We start from the raw sequence: 22,474 nt of genomic DNA on the forward strand, positions 1-22,474 counted from the left end.
ACCGAAGAATCGTGATTAGTTCCGATGGCTAAGTAACGTAACCGTGAAATTTGGCTGACGTGGGTTTGAGTTTAGTGTTGTTGTGATGTTTTCGTGACGTGACTGAGTTTTGGGAAGTGCGGGCGGGTAAGTGTGCCGTTGAGAACCAGAAACCGGGTGCGTGTGCGTGCATGTGTGCGTGCGTGCAGGGTGCTGAGACAACGGTGCGCCACGTTCCGGCTCTTTAATGTGCTGTTTTTTCCTCGGACAATCAGCAGCGCCTCGAGAGCCTCAAGAGTCTCGACAAACACACTCAGTTGAAGGTCGACTGAGGACGCGTGTGTGGTGAAGGATGGAGAGGCGAGGGGGATGTTGGGAGGGAGGGGCGAGGGAGGGGAGAAGGTAGAGGCTCGGAAGGAAAGGGAGAAGGATGGTAATGGGAGAGACTGAGAGGAAAGGGAAAGTCGGGGAAGAGGAGGAAAGGATAGAAGTTTGAAAAGAAAAGGAGTAGAGTAGAGAAAGATGCCGTGGGATGAGGTTTGGGAGTTAAGGGAGAGGCTGGGAAGGAAGGAGAGGAAAGGGTAGAGTCTGGGAAGGGAGAAGGAAAGAAGGATGGCGAGGGATGAGGCTGAGGAGGGAGAAAGGGAGATGGAGACAGTGTGTGTGTGTGGGGGGGGGGGGGGTAACGAGGGGAGAGAGGGAAGAAGAGGTGGTGAGGAGAAGAGGGGGGAGGTAACGAGGGGAGACAGGGAAGAAGAGGTGGTGAGTGAAGGGGACATGGTGGTGAGGGGAAGGGCATTGAGGGGAAGAAGGGCACAGGATCAGGTAGTGAGGGCGTGAGGCGAGTGCTTGTAAGAGAAGGGACACTGGACAACGGTAAGGGGGAGCAGGGGAAGGGGGAAGTCAGGGTGTTGGGAGACTGGGTGAGAGGAGAGACAAGGGTGAGGAAGTGCAGGAAGGAGCAGGAAGGTCAGTAGAGAGTAGACAGAGGAAAGCAGGTGAGAAAATGCAGGGATGAGAAGGAGTGGTTGAGTGGTTGAAGGAAGGGTAAGGGGGAGCTGGACTGGGCAGGGTGGCAAGGTGGGCAGTGTGTGGGTAGCAGGGTCGGTAATGGGAAAGACAGGGGATGACAAGGTTGAGGAGATGCAGGGGCGAGCAGGGTGGTCAGTACGTGGGCAGCAGGGTCGGTAATGGAAAAGACAGGGATGAGACGATTGGGTAAAGGGGCTGGCAAGGTTGACGAGATGCAGGGTGGTCAGTGTGAGTGTGTATGTGGGTGGGTGGGTCCCGATAAGGATGAGTGACAGACAAGCCGCCTCACCCTCCCTCCTTCCCCCGCCCTCCCTCTTGTGTGGCAGCCGCTCCTCGTGTGCCGCCCGCATTGAGACAACACTCCACTTTCTTCCCGCTTGTCCAGGCAGTTGACCATAAAGACAACCAGATGCCACGCGCCTAACTGGACCCTGAATTAGCCTTTTGTCTCTACTAGTCTTGAGGGGTGGAAAGAAGTCTGAAGGGCACGAGTTTATCCTCCGTGTGTTGCGTTGCTGCTGGGAAGAAGGACTCAAGGCCTCCTCAGACATGTGATGACAAAAAAGGCGACTCCTCCTCTTCGTGGATCTCTATTATATCATTACATGGGAAATTTGAAATGAAAGTGCAGACAGTTGCTTACAGAGTGGCCTTGTAGTGGCACTGTTATATATTTATTTAGTGTCTGGCACACCTCGATTATAATATTTTTAAATATTTACAAGATCAGTGAATGCGGAAGGATGACTTGACAAATTAATCTCGTCTAGTGTGCAAGAAGGCAGGCAGAAGGGAAGACAAAGAGCAGTGCCGGGCAAGTTCAAGTTAGTTTGTTCTTTACAGTCTTCTTGTCTGCTGAGGGGAAGAGGCGAAGAGGCAGAGAGGAGGGCAAGGAGGGAGGGAGAAGTGTTAGGTCGAGTTAGTTCGTTCTTTTCGGTATTCTTGTCTTCGAGAGGGAAGAGAGGGGTCCAGGGAGAGGGGTCCAGAGAGGGGTCCAGCCTGGTGTTTAGTGGTGATGCGTCGTCGTCACCCCCGGCACGTCACCGCCCGGGTCATCACCATAATTACTTAAGTGGTGTACTGTTGACGTCTGGCTCTCCTCACATATTTCCCCTCCACGCTCACCACCACTACTACTTCCACCACCTTCACCATAACCACCAGCGTCTCCTCCTCCTCCTCCTCCCTCCCCCTCTCCCCTGCACGTCGCTGAGGACACACCTAAATTACCCTGTCGCATCTCCACCCCGCAACATCCTTCACGGTGCAGGCTGGAGAGAGGTTGCGTGGGGGTGTGAGGGTGGCAGGGAGGGAGGAAGGGGGAGAGAGAGGGAGGGGAAGAGGGAGAGAGGAAGGGATGGAGGGAAGGGGGGGATGTGAGGCGCCATCCCTGCGCGCACACACACACACACACACACACACACGTCGGTAGTTTCTCGGTGGAGTCCTTAACAGCTCGATTGGGAAGGCAGCTTGTTCATTCATCTCGACACACACACACACACACACCAGTTACACTAAACTCGTCGATCTCCTTCATCACTCCCTTCTCCTTCCTCTCGTCTCCCTCTTCAAGGTCGTCCTCCTCGTCGTCTACTCTTTCCTCTACATGTCCTTCCCGTCCCTTTTGCGTGTATAGAGTTTCACGTTATTCCCCCAATCAACACGAGCCGCAATTCAGTGGGTGGAGGCATCACGCTGCCGCCTTGTCTGCTGTCTTGCCTCCTCGCTGCCTTGGGGTGGTGCGAGGTCGTGTAGTGGCGCGCCGAGGCAGTGGCCCGTGAGTGTCCTGTTGTTCTGGGTGAGGGTGACGGCGATCGCAAGTCACTGTGCAAACGTCAAAGCCTTCTGGATACTCTCTAGTGTTTTCTCAGGCAAGGCGTATATCCTGTGCGTCAGATAAAAGGGACACCACCGATTTGTACGTAAAGTCAAAGGCTGTTGGATGCTCTCAAGTGTTTTCTCAGGCAAGACGTTTATTCTCTGCGTCAGATAAAAGGGAACTCCGCCACTTGTGTGTAACGTTAAAGCTTCTTGGATAATCTTTGTGTTTTCTCAGCTAAGACCTTTATTCTGTGCGTCAAGATAAAAGAAAACCCACCGATTTGTATATTTGTCAGTCTGTGAAGTGAATACCTGGGAAACTTTACCTGTGATTGCGTTGAATATTATCCGTGCAAACTCATATTCAGTGTTTTCAGGTAAGATATTTGTACTGTTAGGTAAAGAAAAACTCACCTATTCGTTGCTTCACCAGTCTGTGAGTGCACGAGAAACAGTACCTTAAGTTTTCGTCCAAGGTAATTTCATGCGACTTGAAGGTGAGCAGGGAGGCGGGCAGGTGGTTAGCGGCGGCCCGAGGCAAGAGACAACTTTCATTACTTTGACAAGCAGAAAAATGTCTGAAGAGTCTCTGACCTTGAACTTTAACCTGCCGAATGTGGTGCGGCCAATTTGCACGGTGAGAAAGAGCTGTAGGATTTCCTGACCATCTTTCCCCTGTAGTATTTTCTGACTATCCACCGCCGCCACGCTCAGCTGTAACGTATGCTCCTAACTTTACCTACATTTTTAACCGTTAGTTTGTCTTAAAACATTTGAGGCTTTATGCACACACCCACGGAGAGACATTAATATCCCCCATCACACCACGCCCCTCATCCACGCCTCCTCTTGTAAGCTCTGTAGTATTTTCTGACTATCTATCCCTGTCATGTCCTTCTTAAAACATTCTAAGCCCAGAGAGACACAGTAACATCCCTCCTCTAGCCACGCCCCTCATCCACGCCTCCCCATGTAAGGCCTGTAGCATTTTCTGACCATCTATCTCCATCATGTCTCGTCTTCAAACATTCGAGGCCCAGAGACACACAGTTTGATACCCCGTCTCATCACACACCCCATGCACGCCTTCTCTTGTAGTTAGTTACATTCCTGCTTCATTCAACGCCTTAAGAGCGAACACCGCGGCCCTTGTTGGGAGCTGTAACTCGAGGTATTTGGTGATGGTCTGCGAAGTGTTCCTGGCCCACCGTGAACATGAGGGACGGGGGAGAGAGGGGAAGGGAAGGATGGAGGGGAGGGAAAGAGAGGAGAGGAAGGTAGGGCAGGACTGGGGGAGGCGGGGAAGGGGCAGGAAGGAAGGTTAGGACTGGTTATAGTAAGGGAAGGAAGGGAGGGTTAAATGAAGACAGGAAGGAAGGGAGGGAAGGGCTGATGGGAAGGTTGAAGGAAAGGCAGTAGGGGAGGGCAGAGCTTTAGGTGATGAGGGAAGGAAGGAACTTTTGAATGAAGGCAAGGAAGGGTACCGGGAGGAAAAAGTATATGAGGTATAGGGAGAGGGAACAGAGGGTAGGAAGGAGAGAACGGCGTGGGAGGCAGGGGTTGAGAGAAGTGGGAAGAGAAAGAAGAGGAAGAGCAGGACTGGAGGAAGGGAAGGAGGGCAAGAAGATAGGAAGTTCTCCAGTTCGTGAGTCTGATTCAGTCATTCACACTCAGACGAGACGAGGCGTCGGAGCACTGGCATGTTGTAAGGGCCACTGTGTTATCTCCTCCACGGGGGAAAGAAAACAATTGGACTCGTCACTGAAGCGTTCATTGCCTGTGTTTTGAATGGCATGGACGCGAGAGAGAAAGAGGGAGAGGGTCATTTGGGGGAGGAGGAGGAGGAAAAAGAGAGGGGGAGAAAAACCGGGTCTCCGACAAGTAGCAGGATGCGGAAGTGTAAAGAGCAGCGGGAGGTGGATGAGAGAAAAGGTTGTTGGGTATAAGAACAAAAAGAGTAAAAAAACGACTTTCAATGACCAGCGGCCGCGGAAGACTGATGACCGCTGGGCCCTCTGTGGGAGATAAGGGCCACACACACACACACACACACACACACACACACGAAAGAGGAGAGGGAGGAGGAGGGAAGGAATGGGATGTTACGGAAGGGGTGGAGGTGTGTGGGGGGTGAGGGTACGAGAGAAAGAGGAATTAAAGAAAGGGAAGCATAAAAGGACGGAAGGAAGGAAGGAAGGAGGGAAGGAAGGAAGGTTAGGGGAGAGAAGTAAAGGGTAAGGAAGGGAAATAAGAGAGTGAGAATCTAGGGAAGGAAAAAAAGGGAAGAAAAGGCTTAGCTATTATAGAAAAAAGAAGGGAAAGAAGGGGAGGAAGTGATAAAGGTTGGAGGGATGGAGGGAAGGCGTGGCAAGGTCGGCCTATACTAAAAGTGGGTGGGCGGGGGTGGGAGGGGGAGGTAATTTCTATCAGCGTGGGTGGAGTGCACGTGTGTGTGTGTGTGTGTGTGTGTGTGTGTGTGTGTGTGTGTGTGTGTGTGTGCGTGCTTAAAACCCTCACTTCCCTTCAGTCACGTTTGTATAATGAAGTTAAAAGTTCACACGAGAAAAAAAAAACACGTATTCAATTTTCGAGAGAACATTTTCGTAATATAGAAAGTCACTGCAATTCTTTTCCCACGTATTTAGTGTCATGTTTAATGTTTTGATTTGTAGGCTTTCAATGCAACTTTCTGACGTTCTTTTAATATATATTCTGTCGATTTTGTTCTCATTTTAATATATATTGTGTCGATTTTGTTCTCATTTTAATATATATTCTGTCGATTTTGTTCTCATTTTAATATATATTCTGTCGATTTTGTTCTCATTTTAATATATATTCTGTCGATTTTGTTCTCATTTTAATATATATTCTGTCGATTTTGTTCTCATTTTAATATATATTGTGTCGATTTTGTTCTCATTTTAATATATATTCTGTTTATTTTGTTCTCATTTTAATATATATTCTGTCGATTTTGTTCTCATTTTAATATATATTCTGTCGATTTTGTTCTCATTTTAATATATATTGTGTCGATTTTGGTCTCATTTTAATATATATTGTGTCGATTTTGTTCTCATTTTCGTCTACTAAATTTTCTAAAACTTGGTCGTCGAACTTTCAGATTTATTCTTCTCGTTGTATCGTATTCCCATCATGCTTTCTTTCTCCATGCCAGAGTTGCCGGTTTGTCAACATGTAACGGCTCGGGTATCACCAATTTCACGCGTAACGCAAACCTAACCTATGCCTAGTGTGTTTTCCTAACGATGGCCACAATATTTCTCGTTGTTTCCCATTTTCGTTCATCCCTGACGTTGTATGTTTTTGTTTGTATTATCAGTCGCATAATTTATAACTGAACGCTCCTGACTCTTTCTTATCATTATCTGAGCTTTTGTTTCATTATTTTAAAGACCCTAGAATATAAGCCTGAACATTCGATGAAAATAACTTTACTGACAAGCACCGTTAGAGTCTGGCGGCCGTGTTTGTGCCATTTTGACGAAGACCCCGAGTTCAGCATTCATGTAGGTGTGTGAGGCGATCCGTGGATGCTGCAAGAGTTTATAAATAGCTATTGACAAGCACCTTTGAAATGTAGTGGGGTCGTGTCTATAACAATTTGGCCAGTGATTTGCGGGCTTTTTTTTCATTGTTCTTTTTTGCCCTTGAGCTTTTTCCTTTACTGTAAAAAAAAAAAAAAAAAAAAAAGAGCCCCGAGTTTAGCTTTTCTGTGGGTGTTTGCAGCGGTCCGTGGGTGGTGCTGATGTTCCTGTGTGGCCCGTGGGTGTAGCCAGCGGCGGGGGAGGGCGGTGTCGCTTTGGGTGGAGGGGGATGTGGTGGGTGGAAAGGGATGTGGTGAGTCGAGGGGGATGTTGTGAATCGAGGGGGATATGGAGGGTGGAGGGGAATGTGGAGGATGGAGGGGGATGTGAAGGGTGGAGGATGGAGGGGGATGTGGGGGATGGAGGGAGATGTGATGGGTGGAGGGGAATCTTGATGTGGTGGGTAGAGGGGGAAGTAGTGGGTGCAGGGGGATGTGGTGTGTAGAAGTGGATGTAGTGGGTGGAGGTGTGTGTGAAGGGTGGAGGGGGATGTGGTGGGTGGAGGGGGATGTGGAGGGTGGTGGCACGCCGCGTGGTTTTGTTCCGCTGTGCCGCTTCGAAACACAAAAACTGCCACAACTCGCCCAAAATCAGTCTGCGCAGCGACCGTAACCCGCGGCAAAACATGAGGCGGAAGCGATGCATCTTGATGAGGTCATGGCGACGTGCTGGGGGTTGTTGTTCCACCGCCTCGCCCCAGGGAAGGACGCCACCCCGTGACTGCCTGCCTGTGTTTTTGACGGACTACACCTGACAGAACAGAATCAAACGAGAATCAAACGACAAACGGCAACTTACTCTGGCGTCTCCCTTCTCGTTTGGTTGCCTTGTTAGTTAGAGAAGGCCCGACAATTGTCCTATCTGCCTGCATGTGTTTTTTGGCATTAATATAACACTTAGAGGAACACCGTCCGTCTCTCGCGCTATAGACCTTTTATCGATAATCATGGAGCGTTCCTGGGCCAGGCAATCGTCACTGAGTCTTCCTTTTCTCGCATTTCTATTTGTGGGGGTCGTTTCTTATTGTTCGTTCCTTCCTTCCTTCCTCCCTTCCTGTAATGTCTCTCCTGCGAGCTGGCGAAGACCCGTTCAGCTCTAATTACGTTGTTCCGTGGTAATGCTTGGTGGGTCGCCGTGACGGAGATACGGAAATAGCTGCGTTATAATTGTTTCGTGACGTAAGCGGAGCCAAAGAAGCTGGAAAGTAAGGAATGTGCACGTGCCGGCAGAACCATAGCTGGGGCAGCCATTGGGAACTAACGAGGAGGGCAGGAATAGAGGGGAAAGGACCTGAACTGGATGACTGGCTGAGTGACTGACTGGCTGGATGTCTGACTGTCTGCCTGGGTGACTGACTGACTGGCTTGAGGACTGACTGACTTGGTGACTGGATGAATGACTGACTGGATGGCTGGATGACTGACTGACTGGGTGGCTGAATGACTGACTGACTGGGTGGCTGGATGACTGACTGATTGGGTGGCTGGATGACTGACTGACTGGATGACTGACTGACTGACAGACTGATTGACTGCTTGACTGACGGACTGGATGACTGACTGACTGTCCCTGGCACTTTCCATTTTAACCAGGACAGGAAGAGATTATATATTAGTACCTTTTTTTGTATACTGTGGAATCATTGTGTGTGTGTGTGTGTGTGTGTGTGTGTGTGTATGTGTGTGTGTGTGTGTGTGTGTGTGTGCTCGCAGATCAGCGCTACAGTGTTTCCTTGGAGAGAGAGAGAGAGAGAGAGAGAGAGAGAGAGAGAGAGAGAGAGAGAGAGAGAGAGAGAGAGAGAGAGAGAGAGAGAATAAAGATTAGGCAGATAAAAATGGCATTAACCTTCACCCAAATTACCTTCCCTTGAGGGACTGGCTTCGGGCAGGCAGGCAGGAAGGGAGGGACAGGGGGGAAGGGGGAGGGCTGCCATCAGTGCCCTCCGGCGGCGGTGCTGTCAACTGTCAACACGAACTCGTTGTGACAACTTAACTTTTATGTATTTATTAATTTATTCATTCTTGAAAAGATGCAGTGTTTCGATCACCTGTAGTACAATGGTGGAACTTAAGAGACACAAGACTTCAAAGTAAAAAATAATCATTGCAAGAGGTCTTCAAAACGTCAGAATTAAATTGTCAGATATTATTGAGATGCGCTGAGGCTGAGTCCTGTCAAGTGTCGGCGGTGGACGTGGCTGACTGACTGACTTGCTGACCGGCTGACTGACGGGCTGAAGGAATGACGTAACAAGAGCAAGACAAGTACACGGAGCGAAAAAAAAAGACAACATGAACAACATTTAATAAAACATGGAATAGGATGAACTCATGATTACTAGAAATGCAATGAATGATGTTTGAATGTGCAAAATTAATGTGCGTGTGTGTGTGTGTGTGTGTGTGTGTGTGTGTGTGTGTGTGTGTGTGTGTGTAGGCACCGTACGTAATAATTAAAGCGCTTGGTATCATTATCATTGCTTCAAGGCCACGTAATGAAGACAAGAAGGAGTGCAAGGGGAGGGAGGGAGAGGGTGGAGAGGGGTGGAAGGCTGTAAGTGGGTTGATGATGGGTGGGGGGAAGGCAACGTGGGGGTGATGGAGAGGGAGGGAAGGAGGGTAAGGGAGGAGAAGGAAAGGGAGCAGGATGATGGGTGGGGTGGCAGCTAACGTGGGGGTGATGGGGAGGGAGAAAAGGAGGGGTGAGGAGGAGGATAATGGGAGCGGTGGAAGTTATCGTGATGGTGGGGAGGAAAGGGAGAGGGAGGGATGGGGGGGAAGGGGTGAGGAGCAGGATGATGGGTGGGGTGGAAGCTGTCGTGATGGTGGGGAGGAAAGGGAGAGGAAGGGATGGGGGGGAAGGGGTGAGGAGCAGGATGATGGGTGGGGTGGAAGCTATCGTGATGGTGGGGAGGAAAGGGAGAGGGAGGGATGGGGGGAAAGGGGTGAGGAGCAGGATGATGGGTGGGGTGGAAGCTATCGTGATGGTGGGGAGGAAAGGGAGAGGGAGGGATGGGGGGGAAGGGGTGAGGAGCAGGATGACGTGAGCTTCCAGTACTTCTTGCTCACCTTTCTTCTCCCCTTTATTATCATCCCCAAAGTGCCTCGATGGTCTCCCTTTGGGCATAGCTTAGTAGTGTATGACTGTATGCCCTCGGGATGTCCTGCTCGCGGCCTTGACTTGATGCTGCGGTTGCTGCCTCGTCCAACATAATCCCACTGTTTTCCTCTTTCTACCTCCATTCCTTCTTTCTCTCCTCTCCCTTCTCTCTTCCCTATCTACCTATCTATCTATCTATATCTATTTAACTATGTCTCTCTTGTCCAGTATCTCTTCTTCTGTTCTGCTTGCTGGTAAGAAGTGGAGAAAATAAATGATGGGGATAGAAACGTGTTGTAGAATGCAGATATGAGACACAGCATGAACGTGGAGTTAAAATTAAAGAAGTCTGAATAAAGCAAGTTAGATAAGCGAAATAGTGATTGAACAGAAAATTAAACTGAAAAAGAACGATTGTGGTTTATGGGCTTCCAAAAACTTACCCTAGAGGAAATGTGTGAACGTGAAATGTGAAAAAGTCTGATAAAATACGGCTTTCAAGTGTGTTAGAGTGAAGGAAAATGTGTTATAAAAGATTAGTGCTATTTATTCATGGTCTTATTCTTATTCTCATTGAAGATTGTGGTGTTTCTGCCGCCGCTTTGCCTTGACTTTTTCCTTACATCATTATTAGTGTAGAATTATATCTCCTTCCTCTAGTTTTCTGTATTGCAACACTCGAGTCTGTTTAAACGCTTCCTCAATCTCATGTGATATTACTGACTAGCTCTTCCTTCCTTCATCCATCTGTTTTCCTTTTTATTCTCTCTTTTCCTCTCATCCTCTCCCTTTTACTTTCTTCCTCCCTCCTCCTCTTACTTTTTTCTACTCTCTTCATTCTGCTCTTCTTGCTTCCTCCCTTCATCTTCCTTTTGTCCTCTCTTATCTCTTATCCATCTCGTGTCTCAACCACTCCATTCAATTAAGTTTCCCTCTCGTCCTCCTCCTCCTCCTCCCCCTCTTTCTCTCTCTCCTCTTCCGGTATTTACTTCTTTTCCTCAACATCTCTCTCTCTTTTTCATTGTCGCTCTTTTTTTTAATTCTTTTCTAGTTTTTGTTCCTTCTCTCCCTCCTCGTCACTGTCATTATCATCATCATCATCATTACTCTCTTCCTCTGTCGTCTCTCTCCCTCCCTTCCTCATTCCTCCTCCTCCTCCTCCTCCTCCTCCTCTCATCTCCCATCCATTGTTGTCGATAGTAATTACTCTACACCTTTTTCCTCTTTTTGCACGCTTTCTCTCTCTCTCTCTCTCTCTCTCTCTCTCTCTCTCTCCTTCCGTTTCCTTTCCTCATCTTCCTCGCATTTTTCCCTCTATTTTTTTCTTTTTCTTTCCTTTTCTCATAATTTTTGTTTCATTTTATTTGCTTCTACCCATACCCTTTCCTTATCTACCTCCATCACTTCTTCCCCTACTCTCCTTTCTTTTTTCCCTATCTATCCATATCTTTCTAGCTACCTATGCCTTTCTATCTATCTATGTCTTTCTATCTCTCTATCTATCCATCTATCTATCTAACACTATGTCTGCCTATCCATCTCCACCAAGAGCTACACACACCCATCACTTTAACTTATTTACTCTGGCCGGCACTCGTGTTTTATGGCGGGCAAAGAAAACAAGGACTCAGAACCAGCGTGAGTCAAATTGTTCATCTCAAGTGACGGGAAAAACAGGCCAGGCGACGAGGAGCGAGTGCAGGGCGGGGCAGAGGCGGAGAAAGGGAGTTGGGTGACTTTACTTGAGGGTGAAGAAGAGGAATTATGTGCAGGGTCTTTACTGTATGAAAATGTAAGTTTGTGTTGGTATGTGTATGAGAATGTGTGTGTAGGGTTCGTTATGGTACGTCTAGAAAACAAAGGGGAGGCTTATAAGAGATGTTACTGTATATAAGGAAGCTATTGTTGTGTGTACTTGATATATGCCATGACACACACATACGTATAGCCTACATGCTTACATACATACATACACGTAGATAGGTGGGTTAATAGTTTATTGAGCAAAGAACTATTATATATCGTACAGAATATATTGATAAGATGTATCGTACACATTCAGTGATCCAGCGTGAAAATTCTAATAATAGGAACAACAGTAATAATCGGAAGGCCTAATTAAAACGACCTAAAGTAAAATAAAAGAGTAATAAGAAAGAAAATGGAAAAAAAAATGTATGTAAAAAAGACAAATTAAGAAGTTATATCGTCTATGAAAATATTAAGCTTGAAGAGAGAGAGAGAGAGAGAGAGAGAGAGAGAGAGAGAGAGAGAGAGAGAGAGAGAGAGAGAGAGAGAGAGAGAGAGAGAGAGAGAGAGAGAGAGAGAGAGAGAGAGAGAGAGAGAGAGAGAGAGAGAGAGAGAGAGAGAGAGAGATTGCGTTGATTGTCCTGGAGAAATTAAACACACACACACACACAAAAAAAAAAAAAAATGGAGCAAGTGGATAGCAATGGGCACGAATGGAACAGAAAGCGACTACAAAGAAAAAAAAAACAGAAAACGGGCCTGTGGGGAAGTAGGTGGACATTAGCATACAAAAAGTGGAAGTGGTGTGCGAGGCGGAGGAAGGGAAGGCGGGGGAGTACACCTTTGCTCCTTGAGGCAGTGTAACGAGCCAGGCAGGTGTGTTCCCAGCCACGGTTACAGGTGTGTGTTGCTCTGAACCCCAGGTGAAGCTCGGGGGCACAGGTGGAGGACGGGGGCGAGGGGGGGGTGAGTGCCGACCTTGGAAGAGAGAGAAGGAGAAGGGGGGAGGGGAGGCGGGAGGAGAGGTGAGGAGAGGTGGGTGTAGGGGGGTGAAGGGATTGGAGGACAGGAGAGGAGGAGGAGGAATAAGGACTGTGAGGGGTGGGAGGTGTGTGTAGGAGTTAATGTTATGTTGGGGGAAGGGAGGGAAGGGATGTGGATGGGAGAGGGAATGCTGGGTAGGTGGAAGAGTGGAGGGGGAAGACTGAAGGGGATGGGGGTCGTAAAAAGGCTGGGGGAAGGATGAGGATGGGGAGGGAGGCATGAGTGTGTGTGTGGAGGGGTTGGGTAAGGAGGGAGGGAGGGAGGTAGGGAAGGGAGGTAAGAATGATGATGTGGGTGGCTGGTCGGGGAGGAATGAATGGGAAAGAGTTAAGGGCTGTGGTATGTAGAGGAGTGGTGAGGGTGAGGGGGATGGTGTGGGCGATGTTAGGATAGGACCGAAGAGGGAGTGGCGGTGATGGTGGTGAGGGTGGGGATGATTCAAGTGGCGAGTGCTATGTTGGGCGGTGACAGAGGAAGGGAAGAAGGAAGGAAGGGAGATGAGAATGTCAATAGCGCGAAACGAAGGGAAGAGAATGATAGAGGGTAGAAATAGGTAGAGGAAATAGGAGGGTAGAAATCAACACCTCTCATTGTTCGTTCGACTGTCGACTGAGGGAGTAAGCCGTAATATAGGTTGTAGCCATTACCTCCCTAACCAAGACCAACGCCAGATGTTTCGTCACCCATAACTGATCAGGATTTCTTGGACAGTCGAGTGAGCAAGGAAGTCATCTCGGGCAGAGTGGTGAGGATGTTTCGTCACTCAACGCCTCGCCTTCCCTCGCCTCTCCGTTCCTCGCCTTGTCGGGGTGAAGCCTCTCGTTCAGGGCCATTTAGGTGGTGGTGTCCTAAGGTTGGGAGTCACGTGGGTCGAGAGGGAACATTACGTGTGGGTGTTTATGTAACCCTGGTGTACGTACATGGTGTGTGTGCGTGTGTTTGTATTCGCTTTGTTGTGGAAATGATATTGTTTACGTGTTGAAGTGTTGGAAAGATAAGATGCAAGGTTTTGTGGCCTTCATCGTTGGGAGTGAGGTGTATCGAGATTTTACATCTTTTTGAGAGCGCCTCGTTCACTTCTAGTCAGTCCGGTGGTGGTGTCAAGCATACTTCCTGTTTTACGGCCGCATGACAAGCTGTTTTGTTGAGAGAGGTAACGGGTGTCAAACACAACCCTGTACATTGTTTCATCACCCTAGCGTTAATTACATCAGACCAGACCCCGCAGGTTCCGCACATAAACATCCTCTAATCCCTTGTTACTTGTATTTTGATCTCCGTAAAGCTTATTTTTAGCAGTTAGTGCTGGGAGTGTCTCGGTGATGGTCTGACTCAGTGTTGTGTTTCAGGAACGAGGAGGACGAGGCCGCCTCAGGGACAGTGACCTTCCCGGCCCTCACGACGCCCCCGCCGCTGCCCTCTGCCCTCGGCCGCCGCCCTGCTCCAGCCCTCCAGCGGTCCATCACACACACGCTCATCCATTGTTCGTCTCTCAACTCTCGGAATGATTGTGAAGTGTTCTCGAGGCCTTGACAATGCCAAGCAGCAGAAGAGCAGGGCAGCATGAGCCGCTCTATGCCACGCCAACCCACCCGACGACTGGTTCAGAGGTGAGAATGGCCCACTCCGGTGCGTGGGTCGGCTGTGAGGGTCCCGGGGAGTCCGAGGCTCCAGTGGTCGGCCCTGCCCATAGGGAGGCTCCTTGGATACGAACGTCGGAGGTGAGGAAACAAGGACAGTTCGTCACGGTGGTGGAAGTTGAGAAGGACGGCGAGGAAACAGCCGATACGACGTGCCATGCTTGGCGGGCCACGACCCAGCCGGTTCCCCGCCCCGCCCCCAGAGGGTTCGTTACGGTGGTGGCCGTGGGGACCAACACCAACACTAGTCTTCACCTCGACCACGCAGGCAACCTCGCCGTCGACTCCAACGTCAAGCTACACATGGAGCTTCCCGGCGCGACGAACGCAGACTATGTTAACCAGGAGACGATTGACAGGGAACGGAAGGCCGCCGAGGAGCAAGAGAGGGACGCAGACACCCCCTCGAGTGTGCCGGACCAGGTGGTGGTGTACCGTCTGCCCGGGGAGCGGCTCGGGCTGGGCCTCAAGTTTGACGGCGGGATGGGGGCGCAGGAGTGCGTGAGGCGGCTCTTCATTCAGAGTGTTGCGCCCGACTCCCCCGCCGCTCGGGCCGCTGTGCCTTGGGGTGAACTGCATCCCGGTGACCAGATCCTGAACATCGAGGGTTGTAGCGTCTCCTCCATGACCAGAGTGCAGTGCGTGTCCTTCCTCAAAGATGCTGCCATGAAGATTACCATCGGTGTGCTGAAGGGGAACGGACAGCTGCCGGACTTGGACACGTGCACGGCGAAGGGCCAAGACTACGGGAAGGAGGAAGGGGATTATGTCAATAACGGTTCGGCACACCCACCGCCGCTAATCGTTGGGGAGATGAGAAAACGGATGCCGCCCCCGCCTCTCCCACCCAGAGCAAAACCCAGGAAATCCCCGGCCCGCCCCCCCAAGGACCCGCTGCCTCCCCCGCCGAGTGGCTTCCAGGACTTGGAGGATGAATCGTCAGGTCAAAAGGTCGCCGGCAGGAGTCGCCCTGAAGACAAGGATCACCCAGAATGGCGCGAGTTACTCTCACGTCGAGGTCGTTCCGGTGATCTTGAGGAGCTACTCGAGGACCTGGAGTTTCACCTCCCCAGCTCTTGGGCCGCAAAGAGGCTAGAGGATTCCAACGAACGTGGCCTCCCTCCACGACCCTCATTCTACCTGGACCTTGTGGGGGAGGAGGACGCTGCGGGGCCTTGTGAGAGTGAGAGTGACGAGACTAGCAGCTCCGTGTCCACCGTGATCGACAGGCTCTCCCTCTCCTCCTCCACCACAGTGTCGCGGAACTCCTCCTTCAACGCCTCCGCTGACGCCTCGAGGTTCGATTTGGCCCGTGCGTTGAGTCCATTCGAGCAGTTGGAGAAAGAACTCGAGACGGAGGTGAGTCAAGAGGCCCAGCCAGCCAGCCCTGCCACCGCGCCCCGGGAGGAAGTGGCTTCGGCGCCCCCTGTTGACCGCAGCACCAAGCCCGCCGCAACAACACCGGCCCCTGACCCAGCACCTGCCGTCGAGGCGGAGGTGACGACAGCCTCGGATAAAACTGTGTCCAAAACTAAGACTCGTTCCTCTATCAAGTCCTTTGCGTTGAGCTTGAAGGGACGTCCATTCTCGTGGCAGCAAGGGAAAAATAACACCGAGAGAGCAGAGCGTGGGGGCGGCAGCCGAGGAGAAGGTTTAGTGTCGATCAGAAGGCCTGGAAAGCGACCTGCGCCGCCTCCTCCCCCGCGGTCCGTTGCCGGCGGCGCCGACCCCGCCAGCACCCCGCCGTGCACCACTTCCGCCTCCGCCACTGCCGGCGTCAAGGAAACAGGTGCAACGTCAGACAGCACCGATACCGTAGCAAGAAACGATGATAGTTACATTGATATAGCTGCCGAAGTTGCTAAAGAGGCTGATATACATAAATCAGCGACCTTGCGGAGGAACAGACTTGAGAGACAACCCGCTATTGACCTCACAACGGAGGAAGAAACTGAAGACTTTTCCATTTCCGCCCCGAGTGAGCGGCCCAAGCCTGAGGCAGAATATCTTATGCTTCTTGACTCCCCAACCGGTGTGGATCAAGTGGACGCTCTGCTTGTGTCTGCACAAGATGATAAAGAGGAAAATAATGAAGGTGATGGTAAAGAGTGCGAGAAAGACTCCTTAGATCGATCAGAGTCATTAGTAAACTCTGAATCTAAGGCGGAGGAGGCTGAGGACGATGTCACTAGCCAGTCATCAGAAGATCACGATGCATCCTCAGTAGTGGAAGAGAATAGTTATACCGCTGTTCACGAGGAGACTCAAGCTCTTACTCTGTCGCGCAGCTATGTAGAAACGCAGGCTGAAGTCCATCACCAGCCTCGGGAGGGTCGCTTGAGAGGTCTAGAGGTGGAAACAGAGGGTCAGTGCGGAGAGGTGGCTCAGAAGGATGAGGGTGTGAAGGTTGACTCCTTACAAGACTCTGACACAGAGGCTGATGGTGATGATGAAGGCAGTGGAGACGAGCATCGAGGAGGAAGTGAGTCCGAAGTCTGTGATACGATTTTGCTTGGCGACGCAGCGACTTCTGATGATGATGATGATGGTAATAAAGCGAGTTCTGATGCTGTGTGTCACAAGCTTGGTCAAGAAACTAAGTTAGACGACACTGCTGAACGCAAAGAGGTCACCAATATTGACCTTAAAGACGGAAATGTTGCACTAGTCACTGAAAAGGAAGAGACTGCTAATGTAAAACTGCATAGCGAAAAGATTGATAACGAACTGAACGATTCATTAGTTAGTGAAGGGACTGAGTCAGATGATGTAAATGATAAAGGCGAACTGAAGGTAGAAGAGAACAGTCAAGTTAGTGATGCTGAAGGAGGGAGTGAAACTGACGTCAGCATGATAGAACACAGCACGAGGTCTGACGTCAGCATGATAGAACACAGCACGAGGTCTGACGTCAGCATGATAGAACACAGCACGAGGTCTGACGTCAGCATGATAGAACACAGCACGAGGTCTGACGTCAGCATGATAGAACACAGCACGAGGTCTGACGTCAGCATGATAGAACACAGCACGAGGTCTGACGTCAGCATGATAGAACACAGCACGAGGTCTGAGGACAGCATGAAGGCGGAAGGCGAGCCGGATGGTGAGAGAGAAGAGGAACATACAGACAAGGAGGCACCCGCAGAAGATGGAGGCGGTAGAGACGATTCACGGGAAGCAGAAGGAGATCAGAACCTTTACGAGGAGATTGACGATACGACCTGCTGCGAGAACCAGGACCAAGAAGATCAAGAACAGGAAATCTTCTACTCGTGCTCCTCGCCGAAACAATCGGCCGAAAACTCTCCGCGGGACCTTATTCTTAACGACTCGGCAACCGGAGAAGAAGAAGAAGACCGTGAACTGTATGACGACGTGCTTGGGCCGCCTTCAGACCAAGCATGGAGTGAGTCTCAGGATTCCAGCGACCTTCAGGGCCTTAAACTGAGCGGCCCAGAGGAGGAGAGCGGCGAGCAGGACACCGTGGACGAGTCATTCGAGTCTTTGTATGATGACGTTCTGGAGGGCGACGGAAGCGGCGTGACAGAGGGCGTGAAAGGAAGCACAGAGAACACGTACGAGAATGTGGAGGAGAGTGAACTGACAGAGGGGAAGGCAGATGACGTTGTTGTGAATGGTGACGGGGTTCGGGAGAGTAATGGAGGCAGTGTAATAAAGGGCGTGAAGGGAAGCATGGAGACAGTATATGAGAACGTGGAGGAGAGTGAAATGACGGAGGATACAGAGGTAACATTGGACGAAGGTGTAACTAGCGAGGCGAGTGAGTGTGTGGCCTCAGGAGGGGAGAGTGAGGCGCACCATGGCAGTGTGAAGACCGTGACGGAGTGTGTGCGGCACCGGAGGCTGCGGCAGGACATTGGTGACCTGATCCGCCGGGAGATGAACCTGGAGGATGACGTGACGGTGGAGGTGGAGGAGGAGGAGGAGGTGGAGTCGACGGTGGAGTGTGAGAACGAGGAGGAGCTGCTGCTGGTGATGCGGGCGCTGCGGAGGGACCAGCCCGGGGACAGCCTGAGGTAAGCATCCCATTCTTTCCTTCTTCAGCCCCTTCAGTAGCATTACTTAGTAGCTATGCATTAGAACTAAGATGGAAGTTTTTCGATTTATTCATATATATTTCACTTTAATCTCTCTTATATCGCTTATGTATCTTTGCCTTATAACCCTTCTCGTCATAATACTTAACTCATTATGGTTTGAAGAGCTTCCAACCCTTTCCCAATCCTGTTAATCGTCATCCTTCGTCGTTAGCATCCTTTCCAGACGTCCCCCTGAAAAGGAATAGTTGGTGGTGTTGCGTGGGAGAGAAAATGTTCCCACGTCCGCTTTCTCTGAACCATCTTAGGGCAGACTCAAGTGTAAGGCGAGGCAGTCGTGTCGCTCAGCATCCCAATCAACTCATTTCATGGTCTGCTACTGTGAGAAAGAAAAAAAAGAGAAATGCCCTCCTGGTTATTAGGACAGAAAAAAAGGACGAGTTACCATTCAGGAGGGTTACAGAAACACTTGGATGAGGCTAGACCTATAATACTATTTAAAGGGATTAAGTTATCATTTACCAAGGAGAGGGGCGAGTATGCTGTAAATTAGGTGGGGTGGCATTGATGTTTTGGTCTGGGATTTGATCAACGGCCGTAGCAACATGAAGACGCCATGCAAGGGGTACTGTGTATATTGCCGTGAAGCAAAGATAGTCTCCCCTTAAATTATTCGTTCTTTCTGGCAAATAAGTGACTAGATCTGGAGAGAGCAAACCCGTAATGTGCGTTGTCGTAGTATAGGCCCGTGTTAACGAGCTCATAAGGAAGTATAAAGGAATTTGTTGACTGATTATCGTATAAATTCTCAATGCAATGGCTTTTGTAGAACATATTCTCTTGAAGCCACTGTATTTATGACTGAAAAAACTGAGCTTCTGTTTGCCGTAAGAATGGTTTTGGTGGTCCTTTGGTAACCTATGATGCCCAATAACTTAAAATAGACCCCCCCCTTCTCTCTCTCTCTCTCTCTCTCTCAGCAGGTTAAAGGTCATGGCTCTCTCCTTCCCTTCCCTCCCTTTCCCCATCTTCCCCTTCCTCCGTTCCTCCCTCTGCCCCGCCGTGACCCAGGCCTGTCGAGGGGCAGCTCCAGGCCGCTCCAGTTTGCCTCACGCACCGCCACTAACTCATTCCCGCCCATCATTTATCTGGCCGTCCACAATGCGAACCTCTAGACGCCCTTGTATTATCATTTCCCTCTATTTCTTTCAGGTTTATTTCGTCTTTATTTCTTTCTGACCTTCGTTTTCTTTTCTCTCTGTTTCTTTTACTTTGGTTCCCCTCCCTCGGCTTTGCATTGCGTGATTGACTGCTACTCTCCTTCCTTCCATTCCTGCTTTTTTCCCTTTCTCCCTTTCTAGAAATAAAGTAAAAAGAAAACATGAACGTGGAAGTGTAGAAAACCAGGGAAAGAACAAAGGAAAATAGAACAGAAGAAGAATCAACAAGGACTTCATATTGGGAGCCGTTGCAAAGGCTTATCCCACGCCTTACAACTACCGGAATATAATTTACGGCTTCCTTTCTTACTGGATTCATAACTCAAAATCGACCCCGTACGGTAAATCTCCCGTGCTCCTGTTGCTGTCACTGCCCTTTTGTCCCTCCCTATTTTATTTCATTTTCGCCTTTCCTCGTCTTAACCCACCTGCTTTCTTGCCTACATGCGTGCCTGCTTGCCTCCTCCTCTTCCTGACTCATTACTCAGCATCCACCATTGATCATGAACTAACCCATCCATCACTCCCTTGCTGCCCCCAACCCTTCTGCCCCCTGCCCTTCGATCTTAACGCCCCCTGCCTACCCACCCCACTTGTGTATTGCCTCTCATTGCCCTCCTACCCTTCCCCTCCTCCACCCCATCGACCAGTCTGATGCACACGTCTGATGATGCAGCATAACAGGCCCCGGATTTATGACTGTTTGTACGGGTCGCATTACCTTAGCTTCGGCCTCCTCTTCCTCCTCCTCCTCCTTAACCATCACCACAGCAGTCATCATCACCATGTCTTTCGTATCCTCTACCTTTAATCTTCTCTTTTCCTCACCTCTTCCATTACATAACGTCACTATCACCACACTATCACCACCACCATTCAGCACTCTATACCTATTCACTATCACCACCTATACCCGTCCATTCATCAACCTCTTGTCTTTTGTGTGTATCCTCCTTCTCTTTCTCCATCTTCTTTTTCTCGTCTTCTTCCTCCTGGTCTTCCTCGTGCTCCTCATTTTCCTTCTCCTCCTCCTCCTCCTCCTCCTCCTTTTCCTTTCCCTGCCCTTTTTCTTCCTGACATTCGTGACTCTCCATCGGCCATCCATTACGTGCGTCGCCGTCCTGCCTCGGTAATTACATCCTGGCCCGCTATTTACGTTTTCTTCTCCGCGTTTTAATCAGAAAACGGAACTCCAGCTTCACGGAAATCCATCAAAGTGTTTTTTCCCCGTTTTATATTTCATGTTTTTGTTTCCCGCTATGCCAACACTCTGCGGGCATACGAAAAACGTTATGGTGAGGTAAAGCGAATAACGAAGACATAACTTTTTTGGGGTGGGTGGGAGAGTGGGAAGGGGGGGGCTTGTGTTGTTGTTTTAGCGGTTTATATTTAAAGTAAAATGAATTGACTGTATACTTGGGGGGTGAGATGAGTGTGTGTGTGTGTAAAACTAAATAGAGTAAAACTTCTTCGCCTCTTTCAAATACAACAAACACGAACGCGCAAGGGACGGCGAGGTCATATATAAACGTTGGTATATTCGGGTGCTGAGGTAGGTATCGGGATGAACCTCGGAGCAAGGGAAAGGCAGAAGGAACGAGGAAAGTCTTACATAAAATTTGCCGTGTGACTGACTTCGATGTACTCTTCGCAAAGGCTCGTGTTGACCTCTTAGCTTAGCCGCTGTTCCACCTGCTGACTCTGCCTCGCCTCCGCTACGCCATTACGAAACTAAGCCCATGTGGAGCCAGTCACGGGTGGCGGACACGGGGCCAGGCGATGATAGAGGTAAATATTGGCTAATGAAGGGAGGAACGTGGTGATGGTAGTGGTGGTGGTGGTGGGGATGGTGCTCTGTGTTCGTAACGGGGCTGGTTGGTGTGTTCCGTGATGTTGCCTGATGTGTTGATGAGTGTGACTGACTGAAACGCTGTGATTTGTGACTGACTGGAAAGGTGCGACTTGTGACTGACTGACTTGACTGACTGTGACTTGTGACTGATTGTGAATTGTGACTGACTGAAAAAGGTGGGACTTGACTGTGACTTGTGAGGGACTGTAAAGCGGACTGACTGAACATGTCTCTTTCCTGTGGGATAGAACGACGGAATTAAGCGTTAAAAAGAAGACCCATAACTCCTTCCTTCCCGCCTTCGCTATTCATAGGAAAGACAAATTAGGTTGTGACAAGACATACTGAGAAGAAAGATTGAATTATGCGTTAAAAAAGATCAGAGAGAGAGAGAGAGAGAGAGAGAGAGAGAGAGAGAGAGAGAGAGAGAGATGTCTCCTTCCTTCCTTTCTTCGATGCCTCATAACAACGGGAAAAAAAAAGAAGCATCGACAAAACAGATTTAAAAACACTTATCACTCGTGTTGAAAGTGTTGGGTTGAAGTGATAATTTTTTTCTGTTGATTTTCGGGCTTTTTTCCCATTGATTTTTCGCCTTGACCGCCTTCTCTGATGTAAAAAAAAAAAAAAAAAAATCGTACTGGGTCGTGGTGGATGAGGAATTTGAGGTTATCAGAGTCCAGAAGTGTAAGAATAGCAAGATAAACTCGGACCAACACACTAACCAGGTAACAAAAACACCAGGTAACAGACGCCTCCTCACCTGTCGACATCCTAAGCCTCCTAACCTCCCATTATCAGCTTCATAACTCCGCATAACTTCGTACCTATCATCGGCAGGTCCTCCACGCTAATTACAAGGCGTACAAGAGGCTCTACGTGTTCCCCCGGAGGCCTCACTGGTTGTCTAGCTGGCGTAGGGGTGTCTGACGCGACTAATCTCCCTATCAGTGATGTGGGCTCAGGTAACATCGACCTTACCTGCCCCGCCATGCTTCCTTGGGCGATGCTACGGGTGAAAGGGTGAGAGGGAAGGGAAGGGGAATGGTCTGTGTGAAGGTGAGGTATGGCGGGTGTATGGAGGGAGAGGAGGGAAGTGTATGTGTGCGTATGTGTGTGTTCAAAGAGGAGGGACACAGACAGACACACAGGGATTAAGGGAAGAGGAGGGAGGAAGAAAGGGATAGAGGAACAAAGGGAGGGGAAGAAAGGAAGGCAGAAAGGAGGAAATGAGCAAGGGGTAGAGAGATCAAAGATAGGAGAGAAAGAAGAGATGTGGGAGCAAGGGGTAGAAAAATAGAGATAGAGAAGAAAGGAAGATGAGAAGGAGGAGGGAAAGGAGGAAGGTGACAAAAGGTAGAGA

The 22,474-nt window shown here is 49.7% G+C and overlaps 1 protein-coding gene across 4 annotated transcripts in view; it reads left to right on the plus strand.

The window, feature by feature from the left end:
• The window catches only part of LOC127007164 (uncharacterized), a 78,308-nt gene that overhangs the window by 21,738 nt on the left and 34,096 nt on the right, over positions 1–22,474 (plus strand). For 3 of the 4 annotated variants that reach the window (XM_050877874.1, XM_050877877.1, XM_050877876.1), the window contains exon 3: positions 13,688–18,018. In XM_050877874.1, the coding sequence (XP_050733831.1) occupies positions 13,874–18,018 (4,145 nt within the window). In that variant the 5' untranslated portion in view covers positions 13,688–13,873. Of the gene's footprint in view, positions 1–1,669; positions 2,792–13,687; positions 18,019–22,474 lie in introns of those variants that run through there. The other variant, XM_050877875.1, reaches the window with a different exon arrangement.

This window comes from Eriocheir sinensis, chromosome 34, assembly GCF_024679095.1.
Source record: "Eriocheir sinensis breed Jianghai 21 chromosome 34, ASM2467909v1, whole genome shotgun sequence".
Lineage (NCBI taxonomy): Eukaryota > Metazoa > Arthropoda > Malacostraca > Decapoda > Varunidae > Eriocheir > Eriocheir sinensis.